General features: G+C 50.5%; 1 protein-coding gene and 1 long non-coding RNA gene across 2 annotated transcripts; one reads left to right on the top strand and one right to left on the bottom strand.

Moving 5' to 3' along the window:
* Positions 1 to 79: 79 nt before the first annotated feature.
* LOC128721402 (uncharacterized) lies at positions 80 to 6766 on the bottom strand. The gene is made up of 4 exons (XM_053815157.1): positions 6562 to 6766; positions 6287 to 6466; positions 1546 to 1661; positions 80 to 1471 (listed from the first exon to the last, which is right to left on the bottom strand). Exons 1-4 carry the CDS (start codon positions 6764 to 6766, stop codon positions 1403 to 1405), a joined length of 570 nt encoding a protein of 189 aa, XP_053671132.1. The 3' UTR covers positions 80 to 1402.
* An 11712-nt stretch (positions 6767 to 18478) lies between these two features.
* Positions 18479 to 22329, top strand: LOC128720191 (uncharacterized). Its single transcript, XR_008410763.1, has 3 exons — positions 18479 to 18491; positions 21452 to 21642; positions 21712 to 22329. It is a non-coding gene; the product is annotated as an uncharacterized LOC128720191 (long non-coding RNA).
* Positions 22330 to 23505: the final 1176 nt, after the last annotated feature.

The following is a 23505-nucleotide window of genomic DNA, read 5'->3' as shown; positions in this document are numbered from 1 at the left end:
CGAGATTTCGGATCATGGAACGTGAGGGAGGGACGGTTTAACATTTAACTTTCCACAAAATGTTTATTTTTCCTCTTTGACAAAAGAATACATACATCCATTATGCATAATACTTTGAAACCACGAACGGACCCGTCTTTCCGGTTGGCTTTTCGCGAAGCTAGCGAACAAGCCCCAAACGTATGCTAGTAGTTAATATATCCTTCCTCTGTTTTTGTATATGTATTTAGTCTTACCATTGCCACATTCGTTACGGCTCGTATGCCATTGCTTCGCTGACCAATTTTTGGCGCATTTTTATATCCTGTTGCTTTAAAATTTAACACTAAAAAGCACGCCAAACATCCAAGGAAACCGTTGCTTATTTGAACAATGTGTTATGCTGCGCAGCGAAAAACTTGATTTCATAACATTCATATATGCTACATGCGTGTATATAGATAGAAGTATATGTATAGCTACAGTTGGCGCACGTGTAAACGGGATTATTGGAATTATTTGTCCTCGCTGTCATTACATTATACAGCTGTTGCACGTTTGCTTATATGCTTTAAAGTTTTTTTCTTCTTCTCTCTGTCTCCCTCGTCCGTCTGCTAAAATTTTCAACATGATTAGCTACGATTTAAATAAGGTTTTCCTAACCCGTTACGTTTTTATTGCGTCCATGGAATGGCACTTCAGTGCGCGTCGCTATGTTTCCCGCTGAAACTGGTGTTCTTCGACAGTCCGATAGGTACTCCTACACAACACGTGTTCTAATTAACAATACCCTCTCTATTGGGTGGAATTGAAACAATTAATATCTCGCGCTTTCCCTCGAGTCATGTGCTGCTGCTAGTTTTGTTTGAAATCTTGCTCATGTCTATCTACCAGTCAATCAGGGCTGCCTCGAGCGTTGTCTCCTTTGGCTGAGGGCTTTGGCCACCGGCGTTCAGAACTCGTAGTCACTTATTGTCTGCGCGTGGGTCAGCGTGGACCACAGCGGGGCTCGAATCCCCTCGCTAACCTCACGCTGCCGCTGCACCCGTGGGGCTTTTTTTCGCGTCTTGCTCGCGGTCCGTTTCACCTCCGTCGCCGACTCGTCGAAGCTGGCCGCATAACCGAGCACAGGTTTCCGGGGCGGTTTGGGAGGCTCCTGTACTGGCTCCATCCCGTAACCCCCACCCAGCCCACTCAGGTTCGTCTCACTGTGTGACACGGCCAAGCGCTTGTGTCGGGTGTTACGGAACCGCTTTCTCTTACCTCGGACCAGTTCCAGCACCGTGTCGTCCCGATCCTTGCCATACGCGCCGTATGCGGCCGTCGCGATCGTACCGGTGATGGTGTGGGTGCGTGGAGGTCCAAGCAACGGTCCGGCCGGATCCGGGCTTGGTGCCCGATCCCGAACCGGACTCTCCAACTGCTAGCACTGTTCGTTGTCCGAGTCCGGGGGTGAATCCGTCAGCAGCATGTGGGCAGCCGGAGAGTCGAGCTGGAAGGTGAGAAAAAAAGAAGCGCCCTTTCCGTGAGTGGGTGCTAAAGGGCACGATGACGTCATCGTCTTACCTGGCTGCTGCAGTGCGTGTCACTCTTCTCCTCGTACACCGTGTCCAAATCGAGTGACGGATAGCCGCGGCTCAGACTATCGCCAGATTGCAGCAGGATGGACCGCTGGTTGCTGACTGTTGTTGGTTGAAAAGGATGAGTGAAAAGAGTGAGAGGGCGTTGAATAAGCCACGAACACACGACAGCAGGATGTAATATCAGCGAGTGCGCCCAAACCACAACCTAAAGACGCAAACCCTTCTACTTCAAGCCCCCACCAGTCGACTAGCCCTTGGTGGGGGATTTGCTCGCGTAATCCTTGCGAGCCTCATTCACGAAGCCGCACACTCGACGCCTCTTGCCGTTGGCCACGTGCCGGAGCATCATTTCCCAAGGGCTGGCGGCCCATTTCCCACGTCGGATCGATGCCAGATGCCATCGCAAACCACGCCAGGGAACGTTCGCAAGCGCTGGATGAATGGCATCGTGGAGCAATGGGCAGCTTGTTTTCTCGGAATTCAATCTCCACTGGGAACGATCCCTCGACGATGAGGACGAACGCGTGGTGAAGGGCTTTTGTGAGAGTGGCCGAACGCCGTTTGCAATGGGCCGGAAGTTAAAGGGACACTGTGCGTCCTTGGCAGCACATCATCGGCACCTTCAGGCCACCCATCGCTAGCGGGAAAAGCGTCACATTAAAGGCACAACGGAACAACGTGTGGGAGGAAAAACAATACGCCCCTATCCATGGCAGACGCACACGCCTCAGACAAACACGGTTCGCAAAATGGAATCAAAAATTCAAACAACGCCGCATAAATATCCACAAATGTAATTTGCACCCGATGGTGAAGTTTCCATTGCGAAGCCCGCGGCCAGCCCTCCGGCCATGCAAACACCTTAAATCGTGCCCTTAAACACCCGATCGGGAGGGAGGAAAATTATGAGAACCGCTACGGAAAACAGAATCACGCGGGCGGTGATGAATGTAAAATTACCAAAATAAATTTCCCAATCCGTCGCGCATCGTGGATTACGCTAGGGGGGCTAGGCGAATAACCAAAGGCTCCGGGGGAACAAGTTTCCGAATTGAATGAGCGTTGATTTCGTTTGAAGATGCTGCCACCGGGCTTTGTTTCTTGTGTTCTTGGGAGGGTGGAGTGGGGTTTTCGAGCTCCGCAAGCGCTCGACCGAGCCCGAGTTGGCTCCTCGGCATGATAAAAGGGAAATTAAATCAGCACAAAATGGAAGGAAATCCCTCCAAGCCGCCCAAATGCCTCAATACCGCAAAACGAACATCCATCCAGCAAAACGGAAAGCAATCGTAAATAATCCTCCACCATAATCCGCCAACTTTCGGTCGAGAGGTGCGTGAAAAAGGCACAGGCGAAGCGAAAACTAGCGGGAAAGTCTTCGCCCATGGTCACGACCGGGAAATGGGAAAGCAGGCAATCTGAGCCATGGAAATCGCGTGGCATAAGTTATGCGAAAGTATGGCTTCGAAACGACACAAACGCCCCAAACCGAAACAGGCCAAACCCTCACGAAAACTCTCGGAAAAGTGTGCCGAGAGGAAAAGCCCCGATGGCAGAATTTTCACCGACGCACGGGCAAGGAGAATTCCCTCGTGGGGATAAACCCTCACCGAAGCCTTATCGGGACACGATCTAAATGGGAGTAATTGCCACTTCGTTAATGTTACGATGGCCACCAGCAGACAGCCTCGAGCCAGATGACTCGTCCGGCCACATCTTAGCGCCACATCCTGGGGTCACATCCTGGAGCCACATTCGGGCTTGTTACGATTTGCCACAAACTGCGGGTCGGGTGCGGCTGCTCGAGCACACTATGAATCGATTATTTATTAATACAGTAGTTGATTTATTTATTCGAACACTAGCTAAGGTCCGCGGTTTCATTCGGAACGATGTTGGTGAGATATTGTATCGAAATTGTGAGAAAACTTACATCTACTTGAATCTAAATGATTATTTGCATATTCAAAATTTTCACAATGGCGGGCGTGGGCGGATACACGTGAAAGATCGCAGCTAACAGTAGATCAAGATCGGTCCCAAGAACCGAGAAGAATGAGGCATTTTCTTGTTCTGGTCGAGCAACGTGATTGGGCCAATCGATCATCGATGCGCTATGGAGTGATACGTGTTGAAAGGTTATTGTTTTTAATCTGCGCTTCAATATCATTTAGTTTTGAAATGAAATTCATTTATGTCAAAAAAATTCATCGCACACAGTTTTCTACTTTGATTTGTACATCATAAGCAACTTAAATATGCAGCTAAGTAATTTTAACCCGCTCGTAATTTAATAGTTTTCGCCCCTCAAGATACCACAGTGCACTTAGAATTACGATGGCGATCGATGGCAAAAGAGAAAGGATAAGGATAATCACGCCCCGCCACGGATTGATAACGCTAGAGGGAGCTAATGATTGAACTGCTAGCGCAGGAGCGAGATCACTAATTGCGTCATATCTATTCGGTTGGTTGCAGCCTCTTTAACTCATGCTCTCCTGGTATTATTTGTGGGTTTTTAGATAGCAGAATTCAACGCTAAAATTCTTCCGCTCAGCGTCGCGCGCTTTTAATTTTCATTTGATGGATCTGTTGAAAAATGTTTTTCCTTGAGTCGCGAATGAAAAGTATCGAATGATAGGACGGTGATCGATATCATTTTAAGTTTTTGAGAGTTTTTGTGTTACTGCATTTTTTTTAAATTAAGATATCAATTTTTAATCCAATACAAGCTACAATGCAATTCTTGTCGTGGGTTTACGCTGCGCTTTAACACTGGTGGATAAGAAAAAGTTTATTTGTCAAATGTTTGTCAAATCTAATGCGATTATCATTGAGTATCATTGAGAAGCCCCACTTTTTGAATGTTTTGAATAAATTTTCAAATTCAAAATAATGCAAGATTATCACAGATTTATACAAACATTCATATTTATCTAATAAATTCATAACCGGGCGTGCGATTGGGAAATCATGCGAGTGGTTCCAATGGTGCGAGCCCGCAGAATACGGCAGTGCCATTTTACGGCTCCTGCCCAAGGACTGCGAGCAGGAAGCTGCATGCAACCGTGGTGGGAAATGGGAAATTCATTCGCCCCCAGGATTAGCATTCATGCACCAGTCTGGGAAGCTTGGTCCAATGTTTTGCCGGCTCAAATTAGCCCGATGCTAATCTAATCAACATTAGCGGAGCGAATTGTGCTCCCGTTATGCTACCCGCCAGCATAAGGACGTCATGCGAGGACGTACAACGTGAACAACACCGGGGGTCAGAGTGCTTTATACACTCCCCATCTGATATGGTGGGTCGTAATTTGAGCGTAAAATATTAACAATTTATGGGCACCGTTATTTATGGACTCCCGGATGGTGTCACATTTCTAATCGACCGGAAAAAGCATCAGGAAAAAAAGGGCTTACATCGCGTGTCGCTTTGTTGTGTCGCTGGTATTTTGTTTGCTCGAACAACTTCTAACAGCACTCAAATAATGCTATCTCAATTCGTGCAATGTTGTTGGCACGGTCCAAAAGCACTCAAAACCAATGTAAACCTGTAACCGAGATCCCTTGGCAAGGCCAACTCGATGCCACCCCATTTGCGCAACCCTCCGCCATACGTGCATACATTTAGGCGCTTGAACCGACCGGCTCGGGAGCACTGGGCATTACGAAGGATAAAAGTTTTACTGTAAAGATTGCGCGGAATGATCTTCGGATTCTTTGCTCTGTTTGCCTTCGCCTTTAATGCGAGTCGCCCCACCATTAGCCTTCTGCTTTGTGCTTTCGCGAGCGCTGGTGCACACATAAGCCATCATTTACGGTTTTACGGCGCCCCCTTTCTCCGTCTCAGTAGCCCCCCCCCCCCCCCGGACCTCATCCATTCGCCTTGAAAGCAGCTTTTCCTAATCCCAAACATAAAGGGATGCTACGTTTGAGACGATAAATCTCAATGAACTTGGCCCCACCGAGCGAACAGAGCGCTTGTATCGCTTCAGTCGAATGAATGCGCTTCCATTAAACGTGATTCATGTACTGTGGCGTGTCCTTCTCGTCCCGTTTCGCTCGCTATCGGTGGCATCCCAGCACCGGCCGTGGCGTGTTGCTTCGTTTTTTTTTATCAGTTTTCATTCCATCCCGGCGAGCCGAAAAACTTTGCCTAATCACCCAACCACTTCTAGAGACAAGTGCCACCGATAAGGACGAGCGCTGACGTCGACAATGGGGCGTTTTGAATCCCACCCAGCCCAGCCTGGAAGCGTTCGGGCAGCTCACCGGCACGTCCTAATTGATTCAATTTGGGCCGCCGCACGTCCTCGGTGGATGGGAAAGTTTGACCGGGCCGCACTAGGGCCGCAGTAGGCTTTGTATGCAAAATTTAATTAATCGAACCACTCGAGCGAACCGAAACGCTCACCATGGTCGCTAGGATGCTCGCTCTGGGCGATGGCGACTTGGATGGAAAACTCGACGTCCCAGTGTCACCGCATGCTTGGCTAAACGCTACGTTTCTTCGGAAAAACCCGTCACCAAAAAACCCGGAAGCCGGCTTGCCAATGCCGGTTCCACACACACACACACTCAAATTTTTGTCACAAATTCAGAAGTGGTCCTTTGCCTTGCATTTTATTTGCTTCGTCCTGCCGGTGCGGTGAAATGGGATAAGTTTTTCCGGCCCTCCATCCCAATTCCAAGGGGGGAGCAAATGATGACATTATCTCGAGACTTACGGTGGTGTGAGTTGAAGCGCACGAGCGTGATGGTGTTGGCCTGCAGGTCGAAGTTCCGTCTCCGGTCGCGTTCGCGAGCAATTTTCGCCCTTCGCCGCAGGCAGCAGATGACGAGCAGGGCGAAAATGGGAAAGCCAACGATACAGGACAGGATCGGTACGACGATCGTTTCCGGTGAAACTGCACCAAAAAAAAAACAGCGCAACAGCGTGTGGTCAGTGTCCGAACGTGCCGGAAAAAAAGCCGTACGCGCCGACTTACTGTGACTTACTCACCTGTTGGATAAAGCAAAATGTCGACTTTTCGGGCGGGCTGTTCGGTGGCCGGAACCGGAACTGCCGCCATCGGGACGTCCGCGTACGGGTGGGTGGTGTCGTTCGTGGGTGGTGGTGGTGATGGTGGTGGGGTGGTGGATTCTTCACTTCCTCGTGACCGCCGAACCGGCACCTCCCCAATATCCCCGTCCAGCTGGAGCAACATGGAGCTTTCCGTGGGCTTTTTTCTCCTTTTGATGTTGTTGAGCGTCGTTTTCCCACCGTCACCGTGTAGGCCACTCACCGTTCCCAAACCCTCATTCACCTGCGGTTTATTCCGGTCACACTTAACGGTACTTTTCACCACAAAATCCCACACACAACCACCACGTGTCGATCGGACAGCAGTCGCGGACCTTCCGAAGAACTCGGAACTCGCTGCCGGCCGGAGAATCACAGCGACCCGGAAATCTCTCACGCACGTCCACACGCAGGACGCTGGTGTTTGTTTGCCACAACACGCACCAAAACGCACCCAAACAAAAATGCACAGACCAAACGACCGACGGTGTACGAGAACGCACGGTTCACGAGCGACTGGGCGGCTCCATCGGTTCGCAACCGGATCTCGGATCCTCGGCGGCGTACTTCAGCACGTACCGACGGAAAACGCTGGTTCCATGCCTCGGGCCATGCTTAGACGCCGCGGGATTCCGTACGCGCCAACCGACGGCCGGGTTTGCGTTGGGCGCGAGTTTTTCCGCGACTATGTTTTCCGCGAACGGGAGCCCCCAACCGGAAACCGAACCGAACCGCTTGAGACCACGCGAGACACTGTAACGCGAACGGTTGGAATCGGGTCGAAGCGCTGGCCTTACGCCAGCAATGGAGACCGTGGAGGGGGATGATGTTGGACCTTTCCAACATCTCCATCCCACCTCAAGCCCGCACCGACCCCGCCGACCGAGAGGACGAAATGGAGGCAATGAAAATCGATCGCAGAGAAACACACGCGCTGGAAAACGCGAAAATCTATCCCTCCCGCACCGCCGGGACCACGCGGACGCGCACAAGAGACCACGCGCACGTGTGTGTGTGTGGGTGGGTGAGAGCAAGACGCAGCTCAGGGGCTCCCTTTTCCCGTCCCGTAGTCTATTAGAGGCTACAAACTAACTCCCACTAGCGCGCCTCCAACAGAGCGCCGGCTGCGCGACAGCCCAGTTAGTAAATACCAGCCCTGGTTCGGTTTGACTTCTGGTAACCGCAGCTTTTGGAGAGCCGTGCGGTGAGGGTTGGTGGAGTGCGGGTGAGCGAGCGAGCGAGCGAGAGAGAGAGAGAGCATGGCCGTGTGTGTGTGTGTGTGTGGGCGAAGGAGAGCGAGAGAGAGCGAGCGAGTGGGCGAACGAGAGAGAATTTTGTTACATTCCGAATGTTTTGTAGCGAAACTGCATAGCTGCCCTGCCGGTGGCGTTTTCCAATCCCTCTGTCTCATGGCATCCTGTGCCTGTGCGGACATTGCATCCCTTTCTGGCACGCAAGGACACTCGGTCGTAACGTGCCGGGGTCTGTTCGCTCTGGGCAGACCACTCCCTCGAATATCGGGTTGCTTTGATACAGTGCGGCTTCGAAACGCACCGCCACGTGATTGCATACGCATTTATTGGAGAGCTTTTGTTTTTGTTTTAATCCTGCTGAAAACTACATTTTTAGCATGACATTACGTAGCAACATATGCGACAATCATGCTTTATACAACAATCCTGCGTAAGCTAGTGAAGATCGTCAAATTGTAGATTTATTACAAATCAAGTTGGAATTATTTTTCAATGATTAGAAAGTCGCTGGAATAAGACTATTTGTACATGGTTAGCTTTTAAAGTCCCATAAAGAATACGTTCTCATCCTGTAAATCCTTTGCTAACGCATAGTGGATGCCAAATTATCAGGTTAATCCTACTTTCTCTTTGTACTTTCTCTAACTAAACCTCGCCTAATTCAATTCGCCCAGGTGCCGCAAAAATTCGCTCCCTACCGTGCCCGCATCAAACCCGGCGATCCGTCTTCCGGCTTCCGGCCACCCCGCCATTGGGATGGGTTTCATCCCCCCCCCTTCCCCCCTCGCCCTCCCCCTTGTGACCAAATCCCAGCGGATGCCGATCCGTTCATATTTTCCCGCTCCTGACAGGTCCGTGCCGTTGCCAACAGTATCATTATTACATACATCGGTCCGGTTCGGGAGAGATTGGCTCCGGCACGCAACCCGCCGGAACCAGGGGAAGCGGACCAGGGGCAATTAGGTGCACGAGAACACCAGCTGGGTGAGCTGGGGGTGGAAAAGGGAAAACCTCCCCTATTGGGTGGCAGGGCGCTGGACACAAAGCGAGAGCTGCAAGCAGAGGTAGGTGTAAATATGATTCCTTTCCCTTCGCACGGACTCACGGATGCTTCACTCCTATGTTCCGTCCTCTCGCTCTATCTCTCTCTCTTGCTCTCTCTCTCACACTCGCTCACTCTCTCTTTCACCCACACACTTTCACTCCATCCCGAGCCATCTCTCCCGCCACTTTCCAGTGGCATTTCCACTTTGGCACAATAAATCTCGACGTCCACTCGATCCGATTTCCCAGCCAGGAGCGGCCAACCACTCCGGGCATTTCGCTTGCGGGTTTTCGGTGATTATTTTCCCTCCGTGCGCCATGTTCCGTTCTTTTTCTCTCTTTTTTATGCACACTTTTATTTATATCCTGCTAGCAAGCGTGTATTTTCGCGCCGTTGTACCGCCGTTCTGTGTGGGGGTTTTTCTTTTCCTTCGCTCGCGCGTCTCCGTGTTAGCCTTATCATCCGACACTTTACCATTCGTCCACTTCGAGGGGCTACCTTCCCCGCTGGCTTCCTCCTCCGATCTTCGGTGGGAAACCCCACACAAAGCGCAAAGGGATTTTATTTTTCATCTTCGTCCCGCGGAAGGGCACGCGTGGGACGCGCAAAAGTGCGAGGTGTGCGCGGTGAGACAACCGCTTAATGGTTGCCAGCTGCGCCGTGGACCGACCCGACCGGGTGGGGGAAAATACATGCGGAAAAGCGGGTCGCTTCCAGGAATTTTCCACCATTCAACACGTTTTGACGTGGCTCGGGCAGAACACGCGCCCTCCGGATGTCGCCGGTATTCGATGTCCGTTGGCAATTTTCCGGGCATCAAAATGCGCCCCCCACCCCGGTCCCCGGACCCTTATCTGGCCGTCTGCCGACGGAAAGGGCGCAGGTGGCCCGCTAATGACGCAGGGAAGCGGACGGACGGGTTTTCTTTTTCGTGTTCGCGAGGCGAGGTGAAAGAAAGAAAAATTTGCAAACAGGGAAGCGAATTCAACTGCCAGTCAAGCGGATCGGACCACCGGGAGGCTGTGTGTGGGGGGAGGGTGGGCGGGGGGGGAGTTGAGAAAGGAAAAGTACTCTCCCTTTCCAACACAACAAGCCAACGGGGTGGTTACCATGGTAACCTGGGAAGTTGAGAGGAAAAGGTAATAATAACGCGAGCGAGAAAAGAAGCAGATGTGTTTTTGCTTTACTTTCCGAAATAAATTCTCCCCGCCACAAGTTTTCCCGGCGGGGGAGTGTTTGGTCCTGATGGGTGGAGGATCGATCGGCGTTTGCTTTCCTTTGTTGCGTTTCCGCTTCGGTGGGTGAGCACCCGAACAGGATCAAGTGGTACCGAGCTTGTTTAACAAGCGCCGTCGAGTGATCTCATCGTACGAAAACTAACACACCACTCATTCAGCTTGTTCCTTTCTGTCTTCCTTCTTTTTTTTTACCATCCTTTTCCGCCCTCGCACATCACACTCCCCCCACTTTATGCTCTTCTCCCATTGGTTTCGCTTTGATATTCTCGGAAGGAAAGCGAGAGAAAAGGAAACGCACGCCTTCCGGTTGTTTCTAGTACATGGCCCCAGATTCCCGTTCTCGTGCACACGTGTCACGAATAGAGGGTTTTTTTTTTGCCTTGGTGTGTATTTCTCGCCCTTATTCACAGGCCTCCCCCGCTGCCATCGGCCATTTAGTAACCAAGCTAATCGAGAAACGACCAATCGAGCGCACACCAGCGACGATGGCGTCTCGGTGCTGGCTCGAACTTTTGGCTCGCCACCATCGAGTTTTGGCTTCAATGGCGCACCCCAAACCAGCCTCTGTTTACTCGCAACCGTTCACTTAAGCGTGGAAGCGCTCCATCATCTCCACTCCTCTCCACTCACGCGACCCCCCTCGACTGGATCGGTGGTGGGAGTTCTGGAGGCGCAAGTAAGCCGGAAGCGGTACGGGAATTTTCGATCCCGCCACCCTGGGTTCGCTGGTTTTGGGCTAACTAATACTGAACGTGACACATCACCACCTCTTTGTAGAGAGACAAATGGAAGGGTGTTGGGGAGGGGGAGGGAGCGAATGTGGGCGACATTTTTCGGGAATATTTCCGCTCCTTTTTTCTCTATCACACACACACACACAACGAGTTTTTGTCATCCTCTGGGATGCTGTGTGCGTCAGGACGCGCGAGATGGTGCATGAAAGTGGACGGAATGTGCTGTCAATCGACCGTAAAAGGCACTACCGAGTGACGTGGGCGAGATTGAGAGTGGTCGGTGGAGGAGGTTAGGAGGAAAAAATGGAGCACATCGCCGGGGGTGCACACTAGACACGGACCATGGCGGATTATCCTTCCGCTGATGGTGCTAAGCGGACGTGAAGAAGGAAATTGTGCCATCTAAATGGTAGCTCGCGTCTACGAACAGTGGTGTGCAATTTTCGCTGACATCGGTTAATTTCTGGGCGATTTTTGATACCTTTTTTCAGGCGACAGTAAAAAAAACTTGAGCTCCAACTTTTACCCCGTGTGTGCGTTCTTTTATACGAGTATTCAAGCGCTGCATGCGAAAGAAAATGGGGGAAAAAATTACTCCATACCGATAGTCGGCACTGTGTGTTAATGTTATTTATTCTTCACTATTTTTCAAAAACCCATCTCTTCGTATTTCACTTGTCACGGTGTGCTTTCACGTCTCCGCACACATTTAAGGCTCCATCTACGCTTGCTGACGACGCCTTTACGAGGTGTTTTAAAGAAGCACATTAACTAACATATTTTTTTGTACACGGCACCAGGCGCCTCCTTCATTCATTCTGGCCGCGTTGTTCGAGCTTGCCTGTCGGTTTCGGCGCACTTCATAAGCTCAGTAGCAACAGCTGGGATGTGAGTAGCGTTAAAAAGTAAAGCCGTACGAGCAGAGAAGTAAAACTTAGGCAATAAAAGCAACGGCAAGCGGAATAGGAATAAACACCGGGAGCCAGCAAATGGAGGGAAAATGTGATTACTATAATCCGTCCGGTCAGGTTGGAATTCAATTTTCCCAGCTTCACCCCTACCGATCCCAGCTCACAGGCACAGGAAAGAAAATAGGAATAAGTTTTGAAGTGCGCTTTCTTTTCGCTTCCCTTCTTTTTATTTCTAAACGGCTCATGTTTACGTTCCACCTACTCATTCGCTCTTTGATGGCTTTAAATGCATCCTAGTTGGTTGTTAACAGCTTATGCTGCGCTAGCTCGAAGGAATTGCAGCCGTCTCGGGGGGGGGGGATAAAAAGAACCTCAACAGCTACCGAGCCGCGTGGTGTACAAGCAACCGAAAGGAACACCACGTCGTTGAAAATCCGCCTCCACAACAAAAAATATATATCATTTTACGTTCAGCCGCTATTTCCCGCAGCAAATTCTCTCCGCTGGGTGGAAAGCACCGAAGCCCGCAGGCTGCCAATCGGTAAAGTTTTCCAGCTGGAAAAATGTACCTTGCCTGCCCAACGAACCCAGTTCCACCCGCAGTGTACCGAGTCCTTGCCAGGGAGAGGGTTTTTGTGTGAGTTTTTTTCCCCCAGGACGAACCAACGCGCCCGCCCGTGGCTTGTGCATCAAAACTTTATTTGCTTGCGCCGTTCGTTCCGCTGATGGTAATCAATCTACTCAAACTTTCTGGCGGCGATAACTCTTCGTTCCGTTGCACGCGTGCGAATAAGCGTCTGTGCATCTATTTCTATTAAAGTTGGCCTGCCAGTCAGCGGGAAGACGATATGAAGATAGCAAAACGCGTTTACAAACCGTTCGCGAGGGAAGTGGGTTGGCGCAAGGGAACTATTAAAACTTTAAATTCGTGCTCCCAACTATGGCGAAAGCAATCTACGGAGTCTGTTTCAGAGATCCGGAACCTCCGTGGACTTGAGCCCGGGGAGGGAAAAAGGATGGCTTTTCCCAAAATTCAGCGACGCGCGCCTTCACAAACGAATGACATCCGAAGCCCGGCTTACGGCAAAAGGCATCAAAATCCATCAAAATTGTGCTCGTAACAATAAATTCCTGTCTCAGGTGTATTGCAGCACCAGCGCCGTGGCGCGACTTGGCGAAAATTGGAAGAATTGTGAGCATTGCGAGCCGGGACAATAAATCGTGCTACCTTGTTGCGGTGTCTTTTCGTTCCCACAGTGTACAGTGGCTGCCAAACAAATGGTAATACCCTCGCAAGCCAACGATTGGGGGCGATTTAACAACCCAAAACGGGTGGCGGGATGTAATGGTATTGGATTCGCTGGATATTGCTTCCCTCGTTTGTCGCTCCCAACCAACATCTTCCAATTTGAATTTGAATCCAAGGTCAGCCGGTCGTTCGCATCACGGGCTCGAAAAACCCGCCCGGGGACGCTTGCTTCGATGAGGATTTCCGAAATGTGATGAAACAAAATGCTCATAAACGTCGACGGGCACATTTTCCACTCGCAACCGTCAACACGTCATCAAATATTATTGCAATCACTGAAGGGAACGATATTTCCATACCGCTCGCATGCGGTGGTGAGAGCGAGCAAGAAAATGAAGTTAAAAAAAAACGAGAACTAAAATGAAACCGAAATTCACCCCCAGGCCTGCTCTACATCGGGCACCCGGGCAACTTGAGGCCACGTATATGCGACGTTTATTTGACTTTCAACATTCGCCATTATTTTCGTACTCAAACGCGTGGAAGAGGGAAAAAAAATCCCAACCTCCCGCGGGAACGCCAACTTTGATGTAGTCGAATCCAACAACCGGACCACCGGTGACATTCGGAAGCTCGGAATGTCGAAACGCGAAACGAGCCGCACAGGGAGCACAATTAATTATGAATTCCGCGGAACCCTTCCCAATCATCCGCGGACTCGTTCGTTGCAGACGGCCGAGAATGAAAACTTTTGATGCTATTTTTTTTCTGCGCTTATTCATATGCTGCTTGCAGACGGATTGCTTTTCGGTGTGCGTGTGTGTGTGTGTGTGTGTGTTTGTGGGAAGATAAAAGTGACGAGGATTGTCTCGCCCACGCTCGCTCGACGACCAAATCAATGGCGCGGATGTAGGCCACAAAACAACAATGTGCCGGTGCTCCAAACGAACACACCTGTCCGGATGCTGGTTTTTTGGTGACGGTGGCAATGCGTTGCCGGCTTGATACTGCTTGCAGTGTTTTCCTCGAGAAGCATAACAACAGGCATAACGACACACAGACGGTACTCAGGGAAAATGGGCGGCTCAACTTCGGCCAGATTGGGCCATGAAAAGGCTCACGAAACGGTATCCTGAACGACGTGGCGTCGTTCGCACCGTTCCGCAAGTCAAACCCGCACAACCGACGGTGTATCCTGGCAAAGTTTCCAGCCCGAGCAAGGGCTCGTCGTTTCAGCCGCCGGCATTGTGTGGTGGCAAATGCACCGAATTGTTTGTGCATCAGCGTGTGCAGACGGCAGCTGTCAAATGGAGTGACCCGAAAGAAAGGCTAAACAATCGGTAGATCTGGTGGGAATGGAAGGACGAGACTAAGGTAGGACCAATTCGAGCCGCTTATCAGCTGCTCAACATGCACAGCAGGAGCCCGTGTGGGTTCGGTGGGTTAACATTAATTTAACAACGTTTCAGCTACAGCCTTTTCTCGGGCAATCGAGCAACCGGTGCACGAACACGGAGGCTTCGAAGGACATTGTTTAAATTTTCATTTTCGATTTAAAACCCTACGTACGTCGGCGTCACATCCGGTGTACCGGTGTACCGGTGCAGTGAGCACCTAACGCAGCCCTTAGAGACGTTCTGCAGCTAGCGGCACCTGCTGCTGTGCTGTAGTAGGCCATGAATATTTATAACCTCTCCAACCGGTAACAAGTTAATCGATCCCGCTGGCATGATTGATCCGGAAGCGTGGGGTGGTGATGTGAAAATCCTCCCCAGACAACCCGGGGGGAGGGAGTGGGAATAATCGGATTACGAGTGGTGGGGCCACACTTTGGCAGGGATTCGAATCAAACGTCCCCGACGCTCGCTTTTCCCAATCAGCCCCGATAATCAATGCTCATTTTCACACACATACACGCGCACACGCAGGGGTCGAGGGGGCGGGGAGGATAAATTGGCACCCGACGTGAAAGCAATTTTGTGCCAATCAAACGGCTCTTTAATTTAAGCCCATCAGCATAATCGATAAAGTGCCCCACAGGATATTAGCGGCGGTTTCCACGGCACGGAACGGGAATCGCCAAAACGCGTAATCGAAGCAAACGGCGCCAGCTTCCAGCTCGATGCTATCGACTGTCACAGGCTGCTGGGTAGATTGGGAGTCTTTTTCTTTCTTCTTTCTCTCTTTCTCTCTCTCTCTCTCTCTCTCTCTCTCTATCACACTCGATAGGGGAAATAACAGGACGTGCTCGATCGTGCGCGCGTTTCTCTCACGTGCTCGATGCGTTACGTTCGAAGGGTGATGGTTTATTTCCACCACCCGGCGGTGGTTTTTCCATCCTGACGCTCCAACCCGGAAGCGACGTGGGACACTGTTTGGTGGGACGGAAAACAAATCCAATTCATTGTCTTGCACCATCGAGGGTGGGGAAAAGTTAGCTGCGACACCATCCTACTACTGACGCGTTGGGTATTGAGTTTCCGTTCCGTTTCCGGGGGATATTTTCCCTCGAGCGCCGCTTTCCACGACGCTGACGTTTGGGCTAACTTTTGGGGTCAGTTTTTTCTTTGCTTTTTGGTTCTTTTTTTTGTCCAGAAGGGAAGTCGAAAAACCCACGGCACGCACGCCATGGAAATCGAGTTAAAGGTAAAGGCCACCGGAGAGGACATTTTCCGGAAGGCACCGTGTGCAGGCATGACCCTTCTCAACCTGATCCCGTTGCCCGTCGTGGGTCCTGTTTTTTTCGTTGTTTGCCCCACAGCGAAGTGCCCCTAGGGAGTTTTCTCATAATTCCGACAATGCGCTTAGGAATGCTGCCTTTTCCCGTGCCCGATGGCGTCCTGCATGGCGTTTTCTCATTTCTCTACCATCGTGTTTCTAGGTTGGTCGAGGAAAAGCGTACAGCTGTTAACATCGTGCTCCGGTGGAATGTGGCGGCACGATTATGGGGAAGTCGCTCGCCGAACCGGGACGGGAATGTGTCTCATACAAAATTGTATATTTTTTTTTTATTTGCAACCCAACCACCCCCTGAAACAAGCATGCATTAATGTTTAATGCCGGGCTCAAAGTGGCATAAATTAATCAGCGTCGTGTATGCGTGTGTGTGTGCATGGGATTATGTGAAAAGGCACGACCGATGTTGGGCCTTTTCTTCCTTTTTTTCCCGCTCGTTTTTCCTCTGCTCGAAGAATTGAGGGACGCCAGTGGCGTTAATTTGATTACTCCTAACCCAGGATGAAGTTTACAGGGAGCAGAAGCTGGGAAAGCTGTATGCTCACAACCATCGTTTTCTCTTCCCCAAACTCGGGACGGGCGTGCCATAAAAAATGATTCTAATCACAGGGAAAACTTCACACGCACCACCCGTGTCAGGGAGCGAAACGCAAATTGCATGTGTTGTTTTTACTAACACCTTTTTTTTTGTTTTTGACAACCACTTTAGGATGCAAAAAAATTTGCCGGGAAAGTGCTTCAATTCCAAACACACACGCATACGCACGCACAAGAAAAACATCACACTTTCCGCTAGTGAGCCAGCCAACGGGGCCACTAAAAAGAGCTGCCAATTTATTAACGCCGTCACAGTAATGGCCACACACTCTAGTGTCCCTCTGGTTCCACCCCTTTGGAAGGGGTGGCTCGCCAATAAGGGTGGTGGAAAACGGTTAATCATCGCCGGCGTTTCGCGACCATTTTACGGTCGTTCGTTGGCCATCGTCGCCGCCGCCACCGTGGTTTTTATGGCTCACCGGTTTTACGAGCGTCGTTCACGGCGGACAAATCCGGACACCGTCAAAATCCCCCCATTTTGTTTCGAAGTGTAATCGCGCCATCGCTGCTGCTGCTGCTGCTGCTGCCCTCCAAAGGGCCGCCCCGGAAGGTTATCGATAATTAACTCCGGCAAGATCGCTTTCGGTACATCGGACAATCGGGGTGGGTTTAAGGGGCTCGTTTTTCTTTCTGCTTTGCTTTGTGTTTTTTTTATTATTTGTCGAACAACCCGCTAACAGCGATTGCACTCACCCATTCTACCATAGCCACCCTTACAACCCGCCAAAAAGGGGCATCGTAAGAGGCTTTCGAATACGGGAACTTCTCCAAAGCACAGCTGACTGAGTGCCGGTGTTCGGAGAGTGCCTTTATCGCGTGTGCGCATGTCCTTCCGGTCCCGGTCGGATCGCGTGGCGGGTCACGAACCGTGAAAGCTTTCCGACAGCTTCGGCCTAACGGTGGAAAAGCTTCGTCCTTCGTCAGTCGCACAGAGGCCGGCCGTGCAGTCGCAGGTCGCGTACCAACCTGAAGCTTTGTTGAGTCGAGGTTTGCCGTCGCGTGTTCCGTGCTTTGGTTTGGTCTGATTGCACGCAACAACCGGTTCCGGTTGGTCGATGTTTTGAGCGCCAACGCGGGGTTTCGGAGCCTGTGTGGAAGTGTGTGGTGAGGTTCGGCGAAAAGTGCACTCGTATTCGGTACGGTTCGATCGCTGGAGCAAGGATTTTCCATCAGATACCGACGAGCGGGCCGGAAACGGAAATTCGAGGCCGGGAACACGGAGCCACATCGATCGACAGAAAGTGCGTCTATGTTTGTGTGTGGGGGTGCAGAGGGAGATTCATTTGTTTTCCCACATTTTCGGCACCACAAAACCATTGAGCTAGTGTGCGCCTGTGTGTGTGTGTGTGTCTATGTGAGTGTGTTTATTTTGCGTGTCCTTGCAACGTTATCCTGTCGAAGCATATCCCGGTCAGGTCATTGGCGTGAGCAAGGTTCGGTGGCAGGAAAATTCCGTGGCACGCGAGTGCCCGATTGAGGGGATATTAAATTCCTCTCCCTTTCTCTCAACACCACCATCACCACCACCACCCCCACCAGGACACCCCTGTGACTCTTCCACTCGCGAGCAAATTTGCGTACTCAAGCGTGGAAGAGTTGATTTTTCGGGAGGTAAAATCCAATTAATCGAACTTCGAACCAACGGCTCACGACCGAAGGACCTCCATAAAGGGCGCAAGGGCCCGGTGGGTATGAACGGTCGATGCAAGGACGAAAGCGGGCCCACGAAACGCACGCACTAACCAGCGCCAGCACCGCTCGAAGGCGCGTTCTTTTCGCGCCTTTTCCACCAGCAGCACCATTTCGAAAGGATTCGCCACCAATGAAAACACCAAGAGAACCACCATAGTCATCTACCCCACCGGTAAGTCGGCCGAGTTCGTTCGCTTTCCCGGAAGTGGCGGTGCGCAAACTGCCCCCCATAACTCACCACGCCTAAATCCCGGCAGTTTCCCCCGAGACGGTGATCATACCGATCGTATCCTGCATCATCGGTTTCCCCATCCTGGCGCTGCTGGTGATATGCTGCCTGCGGCGACGGGCCAAGCTGGCGAGGGACCGGGATCGGCGCCGGAACATCGACCTCCAGGATCACGCAGTCAGTCTGGTGCGAATCAATGCCATACATAGGTTCAGTGAGTTGACACGTAGAAAATTAAGCCAAAAAAAAAAAACACCCCACAAAATCGACACACCTTCTCGGCGGCACCCATCAATGATCATCGTCATCACGGCACGGTCATCACTTCATTTCTGCGCGCGTCATGAGTGGTTTGGTTTTACAGGAAGCAAGGAACAGAAGGGCCAGAAAAAGGCACACTTGGATGACCGAAAAGGGTGCCGAAAGTGCTAGGGTCACTTGGATTACGTTTCCTTCACTCCCGGGTCGATTTTGACACCTGTCAACGTTAGGGGAAAAGCTTGTAGAAGGGGGTCAGTATGGTTTTTAAAATTCACCACCCCTTCATTCTTTCGGTTGGTGTGGGCGTAATTTACCGCCCCACTTCCTGGGTATCGTCTTTTTAATAAAGCTAAACACGTTCCTTGTTCCTTGGCCCTTGCCCCATTCACGGGACAGACCGTAATTTGATACAGCATCCTTGCGCCAACCCCAAGCACGGTAACGTTTCGCGACGGGCCGACGCTTTGAGTTATTTATGCCGTAATAGGATTCTGCAAAAACCATCCCCTCGGAATGGGGGGGGGGAGGACAAGTCGTGGAGGTGCTCGCGTTAAAACAAAGTAAGGATTAATTGAAGCCACCCGGTACAGGCCCCTTGCGCGAGAAAAACGAATGGCTTTTCTTCTCTGCCTGCGTCACGCCACCTGTCACTTCCTCCTCTTTCCCCTTGGTTCCAGGGTATTGTGGCTAATGAAAGGAAAACGCGCAAAACGCGCAATGAAGTTCGCAATTAATCTTCAGCGCCCCGCGGGAAGTCCACCGGGAGCCTTGAGATGGGTTGACCGAACGGGTAAATACTCGTTTCATTTTCCATCAACCACCCCTCACCGGGGTTTCAAAGCCTGCTTTCCCACCGGGGTTTGTGCAAAGGTGCAAAGGATATATTATTTTGCTTCATTTTTGCATGACGGAAAGTGTGCGTGATTCACTCACACACCGCTACCGCTCCAGCCGGGTATTGGCGAAGGCGTGATGGCGCATTTTTTCCTGCAGTAAGTTTTCCCCAACCAAACCCATCCCCTTACCGTTCGTACGCTCCACATAATGGGCTTCACTTTTTTTCTATTACCGCGCCTAATTTGAACCCATTAGAACGAGCGGGGAAGGTGAGAGAAAAACAAAACCCACTCACAAAAGGTGCCGTTGAAGAAAGAACGAAAAACAGCAACAACAAAAAAACTGCAGCACAAACCCTTTTTGGGGGCAAAAGTTTGGCTCGGTTGCTTTTCCGCACGATCGAATAATTACCGGTGCGGGTTGGTGCGGGTAGGGTCGATTTCCTGACCTTTCGGTGGGCTTGAATCAACAAGAGCTTAAGACACACAAACACAAAAAAAAACGCGAAGGAAAAACCCTCCCAAAAGCCCTTTTTCTTGCAGGCATGGCTCTGCTGGGGAACATTTTAGCTTCACCCGACCGGGTTCCGTAGCGTTTGTCCTTCGAACGGAGTTTTTCCCCTTTTTTTTGTAAAGGCTGCCTTAATTTATTTATGTTCACTCCGAGGGCCCCGAATGGACCCGCCCGGTGGCGCTTATGACACTTTAATCCGCCTGATGGGCCGTGGCGTGCGATTTAACACCTGGTGTCGTTAGAACGGTACCGTGCTGATTAGATCACCCGTGTTGGCTCGGTAAATAATATATTTTTCATCCTAACTCAATTACGTTGATTAACGGAGTTAGATTGCATGTTGCTTTTATGTTTACGTAAACAGAATTTACTGCCCTTTGCTCCCTGGCCCAGGATGCGTGCAATTGAGCCGGAAATGCATTGAGTTACATCCCTCAGCCTGCAGTTCGGAGCACAAACTAAAGTTTTTCCCTTCTCGCTTTTGAAAAGCGGCATTGAGCTGAGCTCCGGGTGCTAAGGGTGCCTTTTGCCAAATGGAAAATCCTTCCGTTCTTTTGTGAATTTTCCCAAGCGATGCACCAAAAGAGGTCCCAACATTTGCATTCATCGTTCGACTAGCTCGGATCTTTTACCGTTCGGGAAGAGCACGTGAATTGAGCTCGAATAAATCACTTCAATGCAACGTACCTCATAGGGTTTGGAGATCGATTCGGGCGCACGAAGGCGTCACCCTGGTAAGTGAGTTGAAAAGGCCCACCCTTAAACCCGAACCAGTAGTGGGTTCGACAAAGTAATGGAAAGAAAAAGCAAAACCCCCAATTCTACACCGGTTCACCAAGCAAATAAGCGGTTAGATCTTCAACAGCTCGACCTGGGAAACGCTCACGGTTGCTTTGCTTGTAAATTGGCTCAAATTAATAGCAATCTCAGCTTCTTCACGGGGTCGCTCTCGTTTCTTGGCCCCTGCACTTGGTGCTTTCGTACGCTAATGGTAGATAACATACGAAACAACAAATAGACAAATCAAATGCTTCCCTAGAACAGCATCTGCTGAACCGCATCTAACTAACGGCGCCATGTTGCACACGCGTAGAGCAGCAGCACCTTTTCTTAATCATTTCCAATCAACCACCCACCTCCACCCCACACACACGCACACACGCACACACACACATATTGCACTCACATACACTCGCACTTACCATCGGCAATCGGGATTTGGGCGCTTTTGCTTCACGAAAGCACGCAGCACGCAAAGTACTCGCCTCCAGATGGCATCTGAAGTGCTGCTGCTGACGCTACTGCCGCTGCTGCTGCTGCTGCGATGCATTTCCGCTTGTGCTTGCTGCTAAAATACGCTCCCTCGGATTAGCCGACGAAAGTGGGAAATTAAACGCTAGCGAAGCAAACGGCTGCCTTCACGTTGGGCGTTCTCAGGCTTTGGATGTAGCTAATTCCAACTTTTTTTTTTGTTTATTCGCGTCTCTTTGCTTCCCACCCACATATACGCATACCGGACCCCGCTAATGCAACAGATTACAATGCCTCGCGAGCTGTCAGTTTGTGTTCTGAGAGAAGTATAAGCCACAGCATCCCTTCCCTGGAGCTGGACACGATCCTCGAGGAGACGATGTGCTCGGTGGAGGTGTAGCACCGGACATTCGTAGTGTTTCCCCCTGCTTCCGATCCCTTGTGGGTCACATTTTGGGGGCGCCCCACCGATCTGGTGAGTATTTGAGTGTTGTCGCGTTTTAGTGCCTGCACATTACAGCTAACGCTTTTCTTCTTTCGCTAGGCGTCGTCGATGGCTCGCTCCAGCCGTCGGGATTTCCCAGCACAGGTGTTTGGATGGTGGAATATACCATGTGACCCGTTTTCCTGTCGCCTGTGCGCCCCTTTGGCGCGTAGAACTAAGTGTTGTAGAACGTATAGTGTAGCCGGCCCGCCGATGTAATCAATCAGTCCACCTGGATAACGTGTAACAATCCTCGAACGCTTTAAACGACACCACGACACGAGCTTTAATCTATGAGGAAGTTTTCCTCGAAATCTCCTTCATCTCTTGTCTCTGTCTCCCTTTCTCACTACTCGGCAGAAGGCAGTGCAGGTGGTCTCACACCCGTCCTAAAACCCGTCCCAAAACAAAAAAAAAGCCTACACCTGAAATGCTTTTAAAAAGTAATAATACACACTCATTTACTCGCCAACCTCGATAAAAGGGCGCGGTGTGCACAAGAAACAAAAGCCCACACGACCGTACATGTTCTCTGCACAGAAAGCATATCAAATAGGGGTGGGAAAAACCACCACCCGAGTCCGTTCACTTTCATCCTTCCTTTCATTCCATGGAAATAAAAGCCGAGCTTTTACCCAAGCACACAAGCACACGGGTGGTTCTTTCCTGCTGCGAACGAACGAATTACAAATATTACACGTACACCGGAGCTGTATGCAACCTTCCGCTGCAGTGGAAATAAATGTGACCGATCCTTCCACAGCACCCCCATCATTGGGTTCCATTGGGGTCACGAGTTCTACGAGCGTGGGACGGTTTATTTGCGGCTGCAAAACGCACTCAAACACCCTTCAACCCTGGCGGCCCAGAAACCCCATCCGGAGCGGCCAGGTTAGGCTCGATTAGCGAGCATGTCCGTGCTTCTGTGCTGAATGTGGTAGTAGCTGTAGTAGTTTGTACATAGGAGGACCCCTTTTTCGACCGATTATTGTAAACCCAAAATCCCACAATCACTAGCCGATCGGCGGAATCGGCGTTCGACGATCGGACGACGCGAAAAAAAGACATATCGAGGGCTCCGGTTCGGGGCCACGTGTTTGATCCATTTCCACTAGCCGTCGAGGCCGCTCGCTCACCATACCCTCTCATTCAGCGTGGCTAATGGCGCTGTTGTGGCGAAGTGAAGACGAATAAAGGTGTGTGATTTGTGTACGATTTGATTGGTGTGTTCGTTGTATTAGAAGCCGATTTGAGAGGAAAATCATCTCGATTAAGGGAAGAAACTACATATATGCCTGTTTCGATACGGGCTTTGGAAAGAGAAAAAAAATCATCGAAAAAATAGTGAAATCTTTTCCACCCTACGGTCAGCCATGCTCAGCAAAATGTTCGCATTAACTGTAACGTTAGGATGAGTATTTAATTGACGTTGATTACTCCGAACAATGCTGGATTGGATTGAATTAACCGTCCTCAGCAAGTATTTCTATTTCGCGGAATCCTTATGAAGCCGCAAAAATAACTTCTTTTCTTCCGAGAAACAACGCATTCGATTACTCAGAACAAATGCGAACAAATCTAAAACAAAACGTACCACCACGTAGTTGGTATTGTTAGTTTTATTGTACGCTCAATTAATCAACGTTTGTTGAATGCTTACACCTTACATTACCTACGCGCTAAATGTATATCCAAGAAAAACGTCCTAACACTAATCGAACAAGCTGGTATTTTCATGCACCGCAAGCATGTGCCTCCCCCCAAAAAGGAAGCCACACTCATTTACAGCCTAGCAACGGAACCACGGGGGGCCTAATGCGTTTTCCGCGGCCCTTTCTACCGCGCGGATTTACG

The sequence above is a fragment of the Anopheles nili genome, chromosome 2, assembly GCF_943737925.1.
Source record: "Anopheles nili chromosome 2, idAnoNiliSN_F5_01, whole genome shotgun sequence".
Classification (NCBI taxonomy): domain Eukaryota; kingdom Metazoa; phylum Arthropoda; class Insecta; order Diptera; family Culicidae; genus Anopheles; species Anopheles nili.
The sequence above is the reverse complement of the archived record's forward strand: the minus strand, read 5'-3'. Positions and strand labels throughout refer to the sequence as shown.

What these genes read in the sequence shown, in the direction of transcription:
- LOC128721402 (XM_053815157.1), bottom strand. Translation starts at nt 6,766, where the DNA reads ATGTTGCTCCAGCTGGACGGGGATATTGGGGAGGTGCCGGTTCGGCGG. An exon ending in CATTTTGCTTTATCCAACAG is followed by an intron (nt 6,467 to 6,561) that starts GTGAGTAAGTCA and finishes TTTTTGGTGCAG; the next exon opens with TTTCACCGGAAACGATCGTC. An exon ending in ACACGCACTGCAGCAGCCAG is followed by an intron (nt 1,472 to 1,545) that starts GTAAGACGATGA and finishes CTCACCTTCCAG; the next exon opens with CTCGACTCTCCGGCTGCCCA.